General features: G+C 41.3%; 1 protein-coding gene across 1 annotated transcript in view; it reads right to left on the bottom strand.

Moving 5' to 3' along the window:
- The window catches only part of diaph2 (diaphanous-related formin 2), a 349,512-nt gene that overhangs the window by 63,514 nt on the left and 270,673 nt on the right, over nucleotides 1-15,325 (bottom strand). Inside the window, exon 25 of the mRNA XM_079268826.1 lies at nucleotides 925-1,089. Coding sequence (XP_079124952.1) covers nucleotides 925-1,089 — 165 coding nt within the window. The remainder of the gene's footprint in view (nucleotides 1-924; nucleotides 1,090-15,325) is intronic.

Below are 15,325 nucleotides of genomic sequence, written 5' to 3' on the forward strand. Positions count from 1 at the left end.
ATATAAAGACCAAAATAGGTGGCCAGAAAATACGGTGCACTCTCCAATACCTTGCAGTTTCATATGAGGAAAGTGAAATCCCCGCCGGAATTGAAACTAGAATGCGATTGGCTCAAAAGCACAAATCTTGATGGACTAACAATGATTCACTTGTTACTCACGTCCAGATTACAGTTGAATATTAACTCCTATAAGGCTGGCGAGAAACACAGTGGAAACACTTTTCTCATATGACTGTACGCCTTCACCTCAGCGACAGGTTTAGAGGAGCTGCTGAACATTACTGGCCACAGCAAAATAATGGAGTCGATTCTTTCACTTAAGACATTCCAAAACCAGGCGTCCAGTGGCGAAAGTGACACTGCATGTTATCTGTACTTCCTTCGGCACATTTATTTATTATCTACACTGCTTTTTTGACACTGCCTGGCAGATACAGGTAGACATGCGGTCGTAATCAGCAGCACTATGTGATACAGATTGTTCAGGTAAAGTTTCATAGTGGTGCAAAGTAAGAGATCAGCCATTGTGCGTTAAGTCTGTTTAAGTCGAGATATTGTCCATCATATGAAAAATACAGTTTGTCGTGTAAGATTTAACTGTATAAAATAATAAACACGTGCTACTCCTGCTGAAAACATGTTCCCGCCCACATGAGTTTTATCCATAAAAGAATAACATTGTAATGTTTGTTCGGACCTCCTGAAACTGTGATGAAGAACTGTGCGCACAAATTCTGTTCACATTTCAATGACACCCGATGTGTGTGTAATAAGCAAGTGAAATTGTGTACGAAAGTATGTGTATGTGTGGGGGGTGGCTTCTCTGTGTGTGTGTGTGTGTGTGTGTGTGTGTCTACTTGGAAATAACCATAAACATGAGACTTTGCATGTATATGTGCCAAACCATAATCTATGTACTCACCATGAAGAGGATGCGGAAGTTGGACAGTTCTCCGAAGAAATCCTCCACACCGACCGAGTCGGGGTCAAAGGCATAATAGCTGCCTATGCTCTCATAGAGCTTCTGCATGTTCTTGTGCATCGTGGACAGTTTTTCATACTGCTCACGGGAATGCTTGGAGAAGTCGTGAGGAACACAGAGTTAAGGAAAAATGGAGGAAAAACACACATCAAGCTCAGACAAAACGACTATAACACCACTGTAATCAGCAATATAATGACGCCTCACACATATCTTCATCCACGACAAAACAAGCCACATTGAGAAATGGTCACTTCAGTCTTTATTGCATTCAAAGAGCCCACCTATGCCAAGGTCAACAAAACAAAAGCCTGGATGAAGGAGGGTCAGAGTCAATCGAATGTGCCATTACAATAACCCCTCTAACTCACTGTGGAGTCAATGCCATGGTGAGCTAATAGCTGCAGCCCCGGAGGAATGGAAAGGTGTTTTGTAGTCAGCGGCATGACACAGATGGTTGGTGGAAAAGCTTATTGCAGTCATTGTTCTATTGTTTCGCCCAACAACAGTGGGGTCAGGTTGTTGTGAACCTCACAGCTCACGTCGCACTGTGTAATTTACTGAACAGGCGAGCACTTTTCTCCTGGTGAATGGCTATTGACAGCCGGCATCAGTTCAGCATTATCACAGCAGCCACTGACCTCATGGAGACTGCAATGCATGCGAGTCTGAGACTCCAAGACTCAAACGCACGCAGGACACACACACACACACACACACACACGCCAGCAGCTATAAACATACATGTACTTACTTGCAAACATCGACAAAAAAAGAAAAAAACTACCCTCAATATAAACTCCACCCAGCACCAGTTTCAATGCATCAACAATTTGTGCCCAACGACATTAAGTACGCTCTGTCTGGCCATTGACCTTTGTTTTCTCTTACAAAGAAGTTTGATGAACCTGGCTGCTCATGTTTCCGAGGACAAAGTAATCACAACAGATAGAACCGACTTTCAGAGCAAGACAATAAAACACAAATCGTAACAATATGGTTTTTGAGTCAATATCTTTGTGTTTTGGAAACGTATGCACTTTACAGTGAATAATTTCAGTGAATACAGTGCATGCATTGGTCAGAAGTCCAAGTCTCTAAATTCTAAATGGCTGTTGAGCAAAATGGCTTTGCATGGCCAGGCATGCCAGTGTGTGATTTACACAACTGATTTTGATGCATACTCCAATTTAACTGATGATGAACATATTGACACAGTTACTGTCAAATGATGAAGAGAACTGTGATCTAGATTGCGCCACCACATGTTATGCTTATATACTAAGGCGGCAGCCTCTTGTTCACAGCGTCACGGGTACAGATATACACCTGTCCTGTGGTTGTCAGCGCTAAACATTTACCAAGATATTGTTACAATTTGTGATCAATCTGCCATTATTTTTGTGAGAACCGCTGTTTTTCTACAATGCCAATTATTCATGGTTTGTTTGTTCGTTGCTATCTTGGTAGACGTCCATGTTGAGGTTGAGGAACTGTTGTGTCCCCCATGTGGATATAAAAGCGTTGAAATGGTAGGCCGGTTGGATTACCTCCCTGCAAGTGTTTACTTCAACCGCAGTATCATCCAGGTTAGCAGCAAGCCCACACACGGGCCCCATGGATGGACTCATCCTTCTGTCTTTCCTCTTCCCTTCCCTCTCTTTATCCCCTTGTCTGCCTGGACATGGTTTATCCCCCTTGTTTCTGTCAGCCTGTCCTTATCTGTTCTTTTGTCCACTTCCCCCTCACTGCACTGGTGTGTGAAAACTCAGGGGCCGGGTAGACGTAAAAGTAAAACTTTTGCCAAAAGAAAGAAATCTTTTTAACATCCAAACCGGACAGATTTCTACAGTGAGTCTTGGAATGATTCTTGTCAATAAAAAATAATCTCTTTCTAGGTTCCAATCTACCACCAACAACAACATCGTGAAACTAAATATCAGTGCTTCATCCACAAATACTACTGCAGTCAGTTTCCAGTTCTAGACTGTGCTTCACTTAAAATACTCCCCTCAATCATGCCAAATCGGTCAGAATGGAAACATGTCTACAAAGGATAAAATATGTATTGTGGTCAACTGAAAACAAGAATCAGCAACAGGTTCATTTCAAAAAGGAAGGCAAACATTAATGTGTCAGCTAAATACACGTTTATATTATTCTGTCATGGAATTGATTATTAACGACATTTAGATACATTATTGATTCCTCTCTACAGCAGAGCCCAAAGTGCTTTGAGCTCAGGGACGCTTAAGGTCACGACGGTTGCCCTCCTTGTAGAATGGTAGTTTAAAATATTGAGGCAGTGGTTACTTTGGCTGCTTGTTGCGGCTTGTGGCTCTCCGTGTTGTTTTTTCGCTCCACTCGCTCTCACACATGCATGCACATGCACGGTGGTAAAGGGTCCCGTTGGGTACTGGACTGAGGTGGACTGGGCTTTTGCTCCTTGTATTTCCACATCAAAGACGTGTCATATTGATGGAGCCTGACGCACACTATCCTGCAGCGAGACAGCCGCTCTGCTGGATCCTTCATCAACCACACATACAGACACAGAATGAACAGGCACACACACACACACACACATGTATATATAGTACACATGCACATGGTCACAGACCCATTCTCTGAATGTCTCTCTGTCAGGTTGTATTTTATCCTTTTCTTCGTCTCAGTTTCTCACAGCCATTGTAGCCTTTATTGTCTCTCCTTCTCTCTTTTTCTACGTCTTTCTCCTTTTTTCCTGTCCACCACTTTTAAACACATCCCCTTTATAATTCTTTCTACATTTCTCCGTGATATTCTCTCCATTAAACTCTCTGACTCAAACAGAAACTTTCATTCTTCCTCTTCCACTGGGAGTGAATTTTCATCAGTAGGCTGTCTGAGCTGTGTCTGGTATTCTCGTCACTTGGGCTTGAAGCAGAGCAGGGAGCAAAAAGCGATGGGTCTCAAGGTAAAGCATCACGCAGCCTTTGGTTGCCCCGACCCCGCGTGTCTCTGCTCTCCTCTTCTAGCGGTCCTCTGCGAAGTGCTGCACTTTCTGTGCACTGCACCTCAACAATGGAAAGCAAGACAATTGCTCCAGGGCTTGAGTGCTCAAAGTTGCAAATGTACATGCTATTAAAGATCCGTGGATTTTTACGCTACGGGTCAGATTAGGACACAAATACACGATGCAAATATGGGCACTCTATCGCTCAGTGCCTTGTCTTTCTTGGAGTTCTGCAAAGCCCAGGGGTTTTTAAGACTATTTCAATAACTGAGTCTGGAATAACTGGAGGATAAACAATCCAAGCCCAAGTTCAAAAAGGGCTTGTGGAATAGCAGTATGTCACTAAACATAACACATTAAGGCTTGGCTTAAACAACTCCAGTTTCTGACAGCATCTCATCTGACAGTGTTGATTTACAAAGACAATGTCAGATGTGAAATGTGACGCAGTGCTCTACTCGTTCATGTTTTTAGAATTCACTCTCTTTCGCTCTCTCTCAAATCTCCTGTTGCCAAAAGCCGCCCTGTCCTGTTTAAAGTCTCGAATTAGTTTCTTGTGCTGCCACAGTGTCCTCATTACTGTGTTTAATCAGTCACTTTTTATCTGTGTGTTTGACATGCCAAAAAGGCTACATTTAACACCACTAAGTGACATTAAAATCACATCCAAGTCAGACTTACCCTAGATATAATTAAAAAAAGAAGCTTTTTGGAGCCAGACTCTGGTGATAAAACCGAGAAAGAGAGGAGACATGAGCCAAAACAAAGTTAAAACTGTTTTTACAATGGTCACATGTGAGGATGGCAATAAATTACCTGGTTTGTTTACCTGCGCATGAGAGAGTTATTAAAGTGCTGCATAAAACCCAACAGTGGGGGCCCAAAAAGCCTCCTTAATAAATCTCCTGTAACCTAGTTGCATTAATGTTTATTTTATGCTTTTCCTATGTGCTTGCTGGCCCTTCTATCCAAGGCCCCACACTAAGCCTGCTTTTCTCCAAACCCCACCATCCCAGCTCCCTTTATCCCCACACCTACTGCCAACAGCCCCTGTGGGCCAAATTACACCAAAGCTGCCCACTGACTGGACACAACCCATCATGTTGAGAGCGAGAGCAGGATGAGAGAGGGATGAAGGAATGGAGTGCAGATGTAGGGCACAAAGTGAGAGAGAGAGAGAGAGAGATATAAAGGCCACTAGATGTAAAATATTTGTAGCTCCTCAAATCTGTGCATGAATGAACCAACTCTGATCTAAGTCATTTTTTATACTGTGTCACATCTAAAATAGTTTGTCTTTGCATCATCATTTAAAAAAAAGGTCCAATTTGTTTATTATAGAGGAAGAGTCAATAAGCAGAGTAAGTTCATCAATACTGTGTTGTTGTGTTTACAAGGGTTTCCTCGTCCAGTAAGTCAGGATCCTAAGTGAGGAGGACAGGACCATTCTGATGCTGACAGCATCCCGAGTTGGGCCAAAGCACAGGCAATAGGGCTCTCAGAGGGAATTAGCAGAGCAGCCAGTTCTGGTAAATTGGGATGGGACCTGGTGCTGAGGTAGAGGGAGGAGGGAAGTGTGTGAGAGGAGGGAGGGTATAGTGAAAAGAGGGAGAGCATAAAGGAGGGAGGATTTGCCACAATTTAAACGGGGCGGCATACTGTACGTTTAAAGGTGTAGATCACAGTCACATATCTGAATCTACTAAAACTATAATTACTCTGTGTGTGGGCATTAATACATCTCTACACATATCATTAAAGAACAGGACAAGTCCAGCAGTGCTGATTTGTATTTAATACACTACAAAGTCCAAGGAAATGAAAAGTTACGAGTTTAAAAAAAGCAGCCCTGCTGCAGCCTTTACAGCCATGCTAGCAGCTCGAACAAAGCGACAGTGCTTTGCCTCAGTTGTGATGCTTTGAGCCGATTGCTAATGCTCACGATGAAAATGTCAACACGCTGACGTTCAGCAAATAATGCCCACCATCGTATTTAGCATGCTAACATTTACTGCTGTGCAAATTAGATGACAAATCACGTATGTTAATACAATGCATCCTCTGGGGATCATGAATGTCTGTGCATCACGGCAATCCATTTCATTTTGATCATAACTTTTCACTCCAAACCAAAATGGACAACTTCAATATGCTGCTATTCAGTAAAGTCCGGGGCTTATGAACTTTAATTAATATAATTAAATCTGTGGTAAACATGAACGTCTGCACCAAATTGTAATGTCACCAATCCAATACTTGTTGAGACATGTAACTCTGGATCAAAGTGGTGGACAGACTAAATGTTCAACAGACCAACATTTTCAATTCATGAGTCCTGCAGCAACCGTATCCAATAAAAAAACAGCAGAATTATTCGTTCAAGTGGCAATAGTTGTCTGGTGTCTTTGAGCCGACATAGATTTCCGAACTGATCTGGATAAAAAATGACTCAGCATGATACTCAAAGAACAAGAGACAATTCGTTTTAGGGCTCTACAATCTCAGCTTGTGTGAAATAGGAGCCTTAGAGGCCAAGAAGAAAGAATTCAAGACAGGTTTGTTTCACATGGTGAAATGAATTAAATCTGTACCAAACTGAATGGCTTAGTGAAACAATACTGCTCTCTGAAAGTTGCTGGACTTTGTCCAAAGTAATCAAAGCAACACCTTGGATGAAAATCAATCGTGTGCCATCGAGAAACTCTATCCTGTTGATTCGTCTTTGTCACTGCACACAGGCAGATATACACTGCACGCGCACACACACACACACACACACACAGTACCACCCCAACCCCCCTCTCTGTTGGATTACAGAAGGTGCCAACGAAGTGGTGATTACTTGATGCCATCTCCCTCCCCTTCACAAAATGCAATTAATGTAATACTTATTGTGCCACTGTAGCAATATCAAACCTTAACCTCAGAGTCTCAAATGCTTCCTAAATTACTTTGCATTCAATATATATATATATATATATATATATATATATATATATATATCATGTACATAATATAATATATAATATACATATATATATATATATATATATATACACATACCGGTATATATATTTGTGCTCGATTGACATTTTTAATCGCGATTAATCTGCGCAAAATTCAATAATGAATTCAAAAGTAGTGTTGCGCACTTTTATTTTAAGAGTACTGCTATATGAACAAAAGTGCAACAATATTTGGTTTGCAAACACTTTAAACAAATAAGGTTCTTTTTAACAGCAGTATTCTCTTTACACAGTAGTCGTTAAAATACAGTTATTCTGATAATAGATATTCAGCCGGTATTCACAACGTTATCTTCATGTGTGTAATAGATGTAATTTGAAATATACACCTTGAAAACTGCAAACCTAAGTCATGTGTGTTAAATTCTCAGTCGCGATAACTAAATAATATGCTTATCATACATATTACAAACAAAATAACTTAATTTCAATGAATCATTGCTTTTTTGGTATTTTCGTAAGACACATAACGCTGATTGTGTGGTATTTGTTATAAATGTACGTTGGTACATAGAGGGTGAGAATAAGCTGTACATGGAGGGACTTAGGACCCAGGGGAATGTAGGTGAAGGAAACAGAAGAGACGCCACACAAACAGCTGTTCACCGCTCGCTGCCTGGTTCTTGTGTTAAAAATGTCCACTTAATAATAATTTAAAAAACTGCGTTAACAGGCGATAAAATAATTTCCAGCGTTAATTAATTAATGAGTTAACGCGATAATAACGCGTTAACTTTCCCAGCCCTAATATGTACATTATATATATATATATATATATAATGTACATAATATTATAATATATAGCGAGTAAAGAGTAATATCGTCTACATACATATTTAATAACTGTGAGATATGTGTTTTTACACATCACAGGCTCACTAAATCATATAACCACTTCGGCACAGGGATCATGACCTTTATTCTCTCTCCACTCTTCTCCATCATCTCCCCTACAGCTCCTACCTCCTTTTTTCTCAAATTAAAAGCCAGATTTGATGTCAATTTTACTGTCAATTTATTCTGCCCATCTGCCTCTGAAATATTTATACCTGTAGAGAGGAAGGTTGTTTCCGCTAAAGCATTCAAAGCGCTTCACTACAGCACCCAGCTGGTGTTGGAACAAGTCAATGAGGGGCAGAGTGTTGGTCGTAATGACTACATCTGATGAAGGAAAAGAGACCATATAAATAAGATATGAGGGGATTAGGTCCATGGGAATGACCTGTTGAATCATGTATAGGCTATTACAAAGCTGGGAGATAGCATGGACAAATGTGAAGAATAATTTGGTGTCCACCATAATGGTGCCGATGAGCGAGTGTGTGTAAAATCAACACACTCCTATTAAGATTGGGATTATTGAGACACACCCACGTGCACACACAATTCTGCTGTTGTCCTCCATCAAAGCAATCTCATGTCACATCAATGCCCATGGCCTGTGCCTCTCAGTGTAATGTTCAGAGTGGTAACATGACAATGCAAATCCACTGTGTTTACAATGTTCATACTTGTCAAGCTGTGAAAGGCCAAGTCTCTTGTTTCCCTGACGCTGATCTAATCGGTACACATCAATCCCTACCGCTCCATTACAATAGCTCGCGAGATGCCCCTTGAAGAGACAAGTATGTGCAGGAACACAAGGCATCACACAATAGACATAGGTAAGCTTGTACACCGGATTACATAGCTCAACATCCACAGGAAACCCAATTGGAGTGCATGTTTCAATATTTGTTTTTTGGAAAAAACACCCATGAGTAGTATTTGAGATGCCAGCGATACCCAGTGTTGCACATTCATTGATTAGGTCGTCAATAACTACAACCACAACGCTGTCTGAATCTGGTAGGAAAAATAACACAATATTTTCCTGATATAACTAACAATTATTCGTTTAAATATTTAATTTTGTTAAGATTCATTTACTGCACACCTTTGAATTCTTAAATAACATACACTATTGCTTCATCCACACAGCTTAGTGCCAAACACAATTGCGGATGCATTGAGTCTCATTTACATTGGCCCAGTTTCTGACCTGGCTCGCTTCATTTCGAGATAATATATTAGCCTCATTGCCTCCTACTGGGAAGTTATTTCCTCATAGTATGATCAATTTACAAGACATGTCTGGTTGTTCTACTGAGGGAGTACAAAGAATATGTGGGACGCACAGTACGGACAATGACGGTGAGGAATCACAATTGCTTTCATGCTCTGTCTCTCTGTTTTAAAAGTATATCTGCCTCGAACAAGTGTTTCACAAAACGACTCTCACACACACACGTACACTCATTGTCAAGCCTGTTTTCATCGGTTCATAACGATTGCAGGTGTATTGCAGTCCTACTGATCTGTCATATACAAATAGCACATTCAAATGAATTTAAGATTGCCGTTTCAACTTGACTTCTTTCTGTTGCGAGGTTAATATGGATACGGTTAAACTTCATGTACAATCTTGTGCTTATCATCGATAAGAACAATCTATCTACAATGTTATAAGATCTATTTGAATTTCCATCAATTATCCGATCTGACAATTAAGTCTTCTGGTCTGCAGGGCATGATGAGCGTGGGACGCCCTAAAATATAACAACACACAAAAATATGGCACCAAGCTGCTGCTGTGATTTGAAAGACATAAATCACTGCAGCTGCTGCGTCTCCAGTCATGCAGCTACTTTTGCTTATCTTCACTCGTCATTACAATGTGGTGAAGCAGAAACATTACACGTGAACTCTGAAACAACGCTTGGAACGATAACAGCAAAAACGAAGGAATGTTGACCGACAAATCACAGTTGCCTGAACTATCGTGAAGTGGTAAACTCTTTCTGTACAATCTGCTACTCCGAGCGGCTTTAAAAAGGTAGGGACGTATTTGAAAGGTGCTATTTGACCAAGGTTTGCTCACAGCATGTCGAGATTACATCTTCCTGTGATCACGGTGTATCAGGCTGGGAATGGGACCACTGAATGCATGCCTCCTGAACAGAGCAGTAATCAAGCCAGGCAGTGGCGTTTGCATAAAGATATCATGTTGGACTGCCTTTGATGTGTGCCTCTCGACTGCTGGGAGTGTTTATATGTCAATGGATTCTCCTGCCTTCAAGCCGGACTGTTTCAACCTGCTGTGCTGCACAAGCAACACGGACTAGTTGAATTTCTTCATGATATGGAAATAACATTGATATGCTGTAAATAACTCAACGATACCATCAAGCGTGGATCTGTATTGACATGGGAATGAGAGCAAGGTCAACTAGTGTTGTTTATGCACAAATCATTAAATTGCTCAAATAAAATGAAAATCAATGTCTAAATTGTTTCACTTATTCATTCAACATACGATAATCTACCTTTTCATCAAAGGTAAGGCTGTCTGGAGCAACTGTGTTGACACTTCCCGAGCCTGAACTGCAGATACGAAGATGGTTCAAGTAAGCATAATTCAGTGCAAATAGTCAAGTCATTTGTTTGTAGATAAAGTAATAATGGTGGCAAGAGCGATAAGAGATGGGCGAGCGAGAGAGAGAGAGAGAGAGAGAGAGAGAGAGAGAGAGAGACTGTATATTGATCAGATTCCTTCAGCACTGGCCCAGCAGCTAGTGTGACAGAGTACAGCGCCATTCAATAGCCTTATCATTACCACAGCACAAACCCATTCAGGAGGTCAGCCTATTTGGCCTCTGGTTCTGTGTGTGAGGGTGTGCATGTGTGTGTGTTTGCGTGTGTCTGTGTATGTGTACATGCGTGTATGGAGAGATGGAAAAACATGAAAGGAAGAGTACATTTCAAATCTCTAAGCCAAAGACTAAGACCACTTGCAGCATACGTCTTTGTTCAGAACCCTTTCAGCCTAATGAAATGGCTTAAGAGTAGAGTTAGAAGTGAATAGAACATGCTATCCACTACAGAGTGGACAAACTCACCTGCAGACTCAGAGGATAGTGGATGTAACTTAACAAAGTTTGACCACTAAATCTAAACTTGGGGCCTCAATAGAACGTTTTATGTGTACTGTAATCGTAAGTTCAGTTTCCTAAAGCGGCGACATGACGGACATGCTGTAAATTAAACCTAATTCTCCAAACTGGCAAAGGGAAGCACGACAAACACAAGATAGCAAAATTCAAACAATCAGCCATGAAGCATTAAGCTGAAATTGGTTTGCTTTAAATACAAAAGAGACCATCCTCCTCCTTGATTAGATTACAGTCAGACATGAGTGGCAGAGGTAGCTGTCAAAGACGGCGAGCTGGAGAAGAAGAGACGCGGACCGGAAAAGAATAATGGAACAGTCTCCATTGGCAACGCAGAGGCACAGAGGCTATTTTTAGCAAATTAATTTAAGGCTCTAAATAATTAACTGATAATTTTCTGGCAATCAAGTGTAAGATAAAATGATCACCCCAAGAGTTTTTCTGTCATGTGGCACAGCAGGCGGACAGAGGAGCTTAGTGTGACTCACCAGTCTAAAAAACTGACGGGTGGCATGTACAGACAGAGGAAAAATAAAAATGTAAAATATGACAGGGAGAGTACAGTAAGATGTACTCGCTAGAAGGCAAGTTCATTTGACAATGAATATGCCTAATGAGTGACAGCAAACTGGCACTTACAATCTATTTTTTGGGGATAATAAATGTGTGTAGCAGCACACACACACACACACACACGTAAAAATAAACAGCCACGGAAGGCACTCAAATTCTTGAGACGTGACCTTGCAGAAAGCACCGTAAACCCCAATTATACCACAGTGTTTCTCCTCATTCTTCACCAATGTGTTCCAAATTATGAAGAGTGTAGCGTAATCACAGTGTGACTAAATAGAGAGTGGTGACTCAAGGTTCAGTGCTTTTGTTTGTAAGTTCAGTGGAGAGGTAGTGGATGCTTTGTGTCCAAGTTAGGTTATCTCCACACCTGACCCTGGCAAGATTCCCTCTAAAGAGAGAGGAAGAGGGGGAGAGAGCAGTGACAAGCAGTTGACGAACTGCCTCTGGCTATGTGTGTCCTCCAACTTGTACAAATAAAAGGACTTTTATTGCCAGTTCATCTCCCTCTTACGAAGTATCTCCTCTGCCTTCTTGTCTTCATCTCTCTGACCCATGTTTTACTTCTGCTCTCCCTATCCCATTACTTCCTCGGTCCTCCCTGACCAACATAGAACTGCATAAGCTGTGAAACTAAGTATGCAAATCCGTAAATCCATCTTTCCTCTCTGTTATCTGCATTTTTAGCAGCTTCCTTCGCTTCTAAATCTATGGTATGTATCTTAATGCAAAACCCTGTTTCTGTTGAGAAGAGCTGGGAGAAGAAAAATGGGGGAAAGACATATTAGAAAAAAGTGTTATATGATGACATATGAAGATCGCTCTTAGGCTACAAAATGAATTGTGTTGAATGTCAACATATACACTAGTGGAGCAACATAATGCCACTGAGCCCTGATGTAAAAACCAATCATACGTTCCATTTATATCGACGGCACTTTGCAGCTTGTGCACACAACTGTTCAAATATAAATATACAACCGCCTGCATCAGTGTAGCATTATTAGAATAACCAGAAAAGAGGATAAAACAGGAACAAATAAGGTAAACAATGAATTGAAGTCTCTGGACACCAAGGCGGGTTATTAAGCCACGCACATAGCTTGACACTTCATATCGAAGCAACAGTGGGCAGTCAGAGACGCGACTTCAAACATAGCGTAGAACAATACCTGTGTTTAAAAAGTAATTAAGTAACAGTGAAAGTACACAAAAAGAACATCTTTATCACGGTAACGACAGTCAATGTAATAAATGACTTCCGCCCCTACATATGTCTGCATACTGTATCCATTTTAGGGTTTTGGGATTACAGAGAGGGTGCAATTAGCTTGACAGCGTAATGTGCTTTTGGGGAGAGCTACGGTTGACAAGCCTACCTAGCCTCCCCGCTGCGCAACCTTTTATAAAAATCAATGCCACCACTAAACACAACTCTCCCATGTGGAGCTGGGCCCTGTTACAGCCTCCTCTCCCCTTCTAGTCTGGGGAGGAAAACACAGACAAACGGATAAATTAGAGCCTTTCCAACTGCCCTCCTCTCATTCTCCAGCCTGTCTACCTTTGTGAAGTGACAAAATGACCGTCAGTCATGTTATTGAAACAAGAACCCCTGCTTTTAAACATCACTTTCTTTGGCCAATTATATTTTCTTTTCTGTCCAAAAAACAGAACTATCTGCGAAAATCATTGTTATTGGCTTAATTGGTTGTCGATGGGTGACATAGCAAAAAGGTTTTGAAGGCGTTGTACACATCCAAGTACAGGATCCTAACAGCGAGTGGACCACTGAAGAAAACATTTGCTCAGATTATCTCTGCTGCGATACATGATTTGCTCTCCCTGGAAAATACTGCAGGAAATATGTATTACCACAACATGAACAAAGAACAGTGTGAGGAAGCAGTGGGGACAAAAAGCATGTTGTGTAATAGGAATAAATAGACAATAGACTTATTGTCCTTTTTTATATTTTATTCTCACACCTCAAGGAGGAAGCTTTCACAGTTCTCAGAGCACATATTTAAAGAGGGACTGGCGTCGGGCACTTGTAAACAGTTGACATTGACAGTTGTGTTGGGGAAAAATCCAGACATCAAATTCTGAACATTTCCTTTGCGAATGTAACACCCATCCGTTGCTGCAGTGTACAGTCTTTCTTATGAAGTTGCATGCAAAGACACTGAGAGCAAAGAGGGGAATCATCAGTTTCACAGAATCTTCATCAAGACGGGAATCTGAGTGACACGCGAACACACCACAGGTATGCAGCTTGGCTGTGTTACCTCCTCAAACCGCTCCAATTGGCAGTCTGTTGCTGTAATTTGCATCAGATCACATGCCCGCAGAGGCAAACTCTCCTTAATGGGTAGCATCATCCTCTGCAGGTGGCAGGGGAAGACAATGAGTTGGGAACACAAAAAATGATCTGCATCCCCAAATACTGATTGCTGCTCCGATGACATCCGTTTGTGCTCTGAGATCTCATTTCCAACCGCTCAATCTCTCTTCATTAACAATAACCGCACCATTCCACAACGTGGACACATTAACCCAGTTATATTCGTAATTACCAAAATCCAGGCTTTTTCTTTTTATTCTTGGCCTGCTGTCACATAAAACCTTGGGGAGTTGATGGAATAAAGCAGTCCTCTATGCTCGTGGATACTAATTCTGCGTTCTAATTGTCACTTACAGTGCTGTGTGTTTGGCAGGTGTTTTTAACTAGACTAGGTGCTGCCCACTTTGTATCTCTGCAGGCAGGGGTTGTGGGTTGACGGTGGTATTGCGCAAGAGAACAATCTTTATCAGTCATTAAAATGCAAATGTGTTCACCAAGTCTAGCTTTGATGCTGCACTGATAACAAGCAGTGGGAAACAATCAAACTTCTGTAGCAACCTATTGAACGCACGCCGACGCCATGTAATGAAACAAGAGCTGAAATAAGAGCAGGTTCGACAGTCGACACAAAATCCTGTCATTATCTGAGAACGTGGAACAGAGACTTAAGCAGCACAAGATGACACTGGCACAATTCCAAAACTGCATTTCAAAGGAAACCTAGATTTTATGCCCAAATTAAAGACTCTTGCAAGTGAGACAGATGCCTGTGTGCGCTGTAAGGAAAGCACAGCACCTATTCATGTGCAGTAATCCAATGCAGGTGGATAGACTTTGCATGTAGCACCATGTAGGGCACTGAGATACCAACACACCAGGTTCCTCATATGAATACGTATGTAATTCAAGGCTTCCACACTAACCCAGTGGTTCTCAACCACTCTTTTGGCTTGTGACCTCTAAAATGGACCCCTCGTTACAGGCTGCATATGCACATGAGCTGTGAGGAGCTCATCGGAAAAGTAAGTGTTTTTTTCCTGGATTGTTCGATTTGGCCAAATTTGGGTCAAACTAACCAGCATTAACGAGAGAAAAGGGGATCAAAATTACGTTGAGAACCATTGCTTGAAAGCGCCGTAGCTGTTGAAAAGTTGTAATCTTGCTAGCCAGTATTGTAAACTATCATATATTGTAAAATTCTATTTTGAACTTGAAAGCCATCCAAAATGTACCCATATCCAGTATACATACCGATGTACATGTTCACCCCATCTCTCAGTGCTCCAGCAAAGCATTGAAAGACACAAGTGGCTCTTCTAAAAACCACCATTATGATGGAGAGGAAGAAGACGCTCTTTGGGGAAAATACCTTAATTCATCTGTGCTCTCTCATTAAGCACCTAATTGACCGTGACAA

The sequence above is a fragment of the Melanostigma gelatinosum genome (assembly GCF_949748355.1).
Source record: "Melanostigma gelatinosum genome assembly, chromosome: 5".
Classification (NCBI taxonomy): domain Eukaryota; kingdom Metazoa; phylum Chordata; class Actinopteri; order Perciformes; family Zoarcidae; genus Melanostigma; species Melanostigma gelatinosum.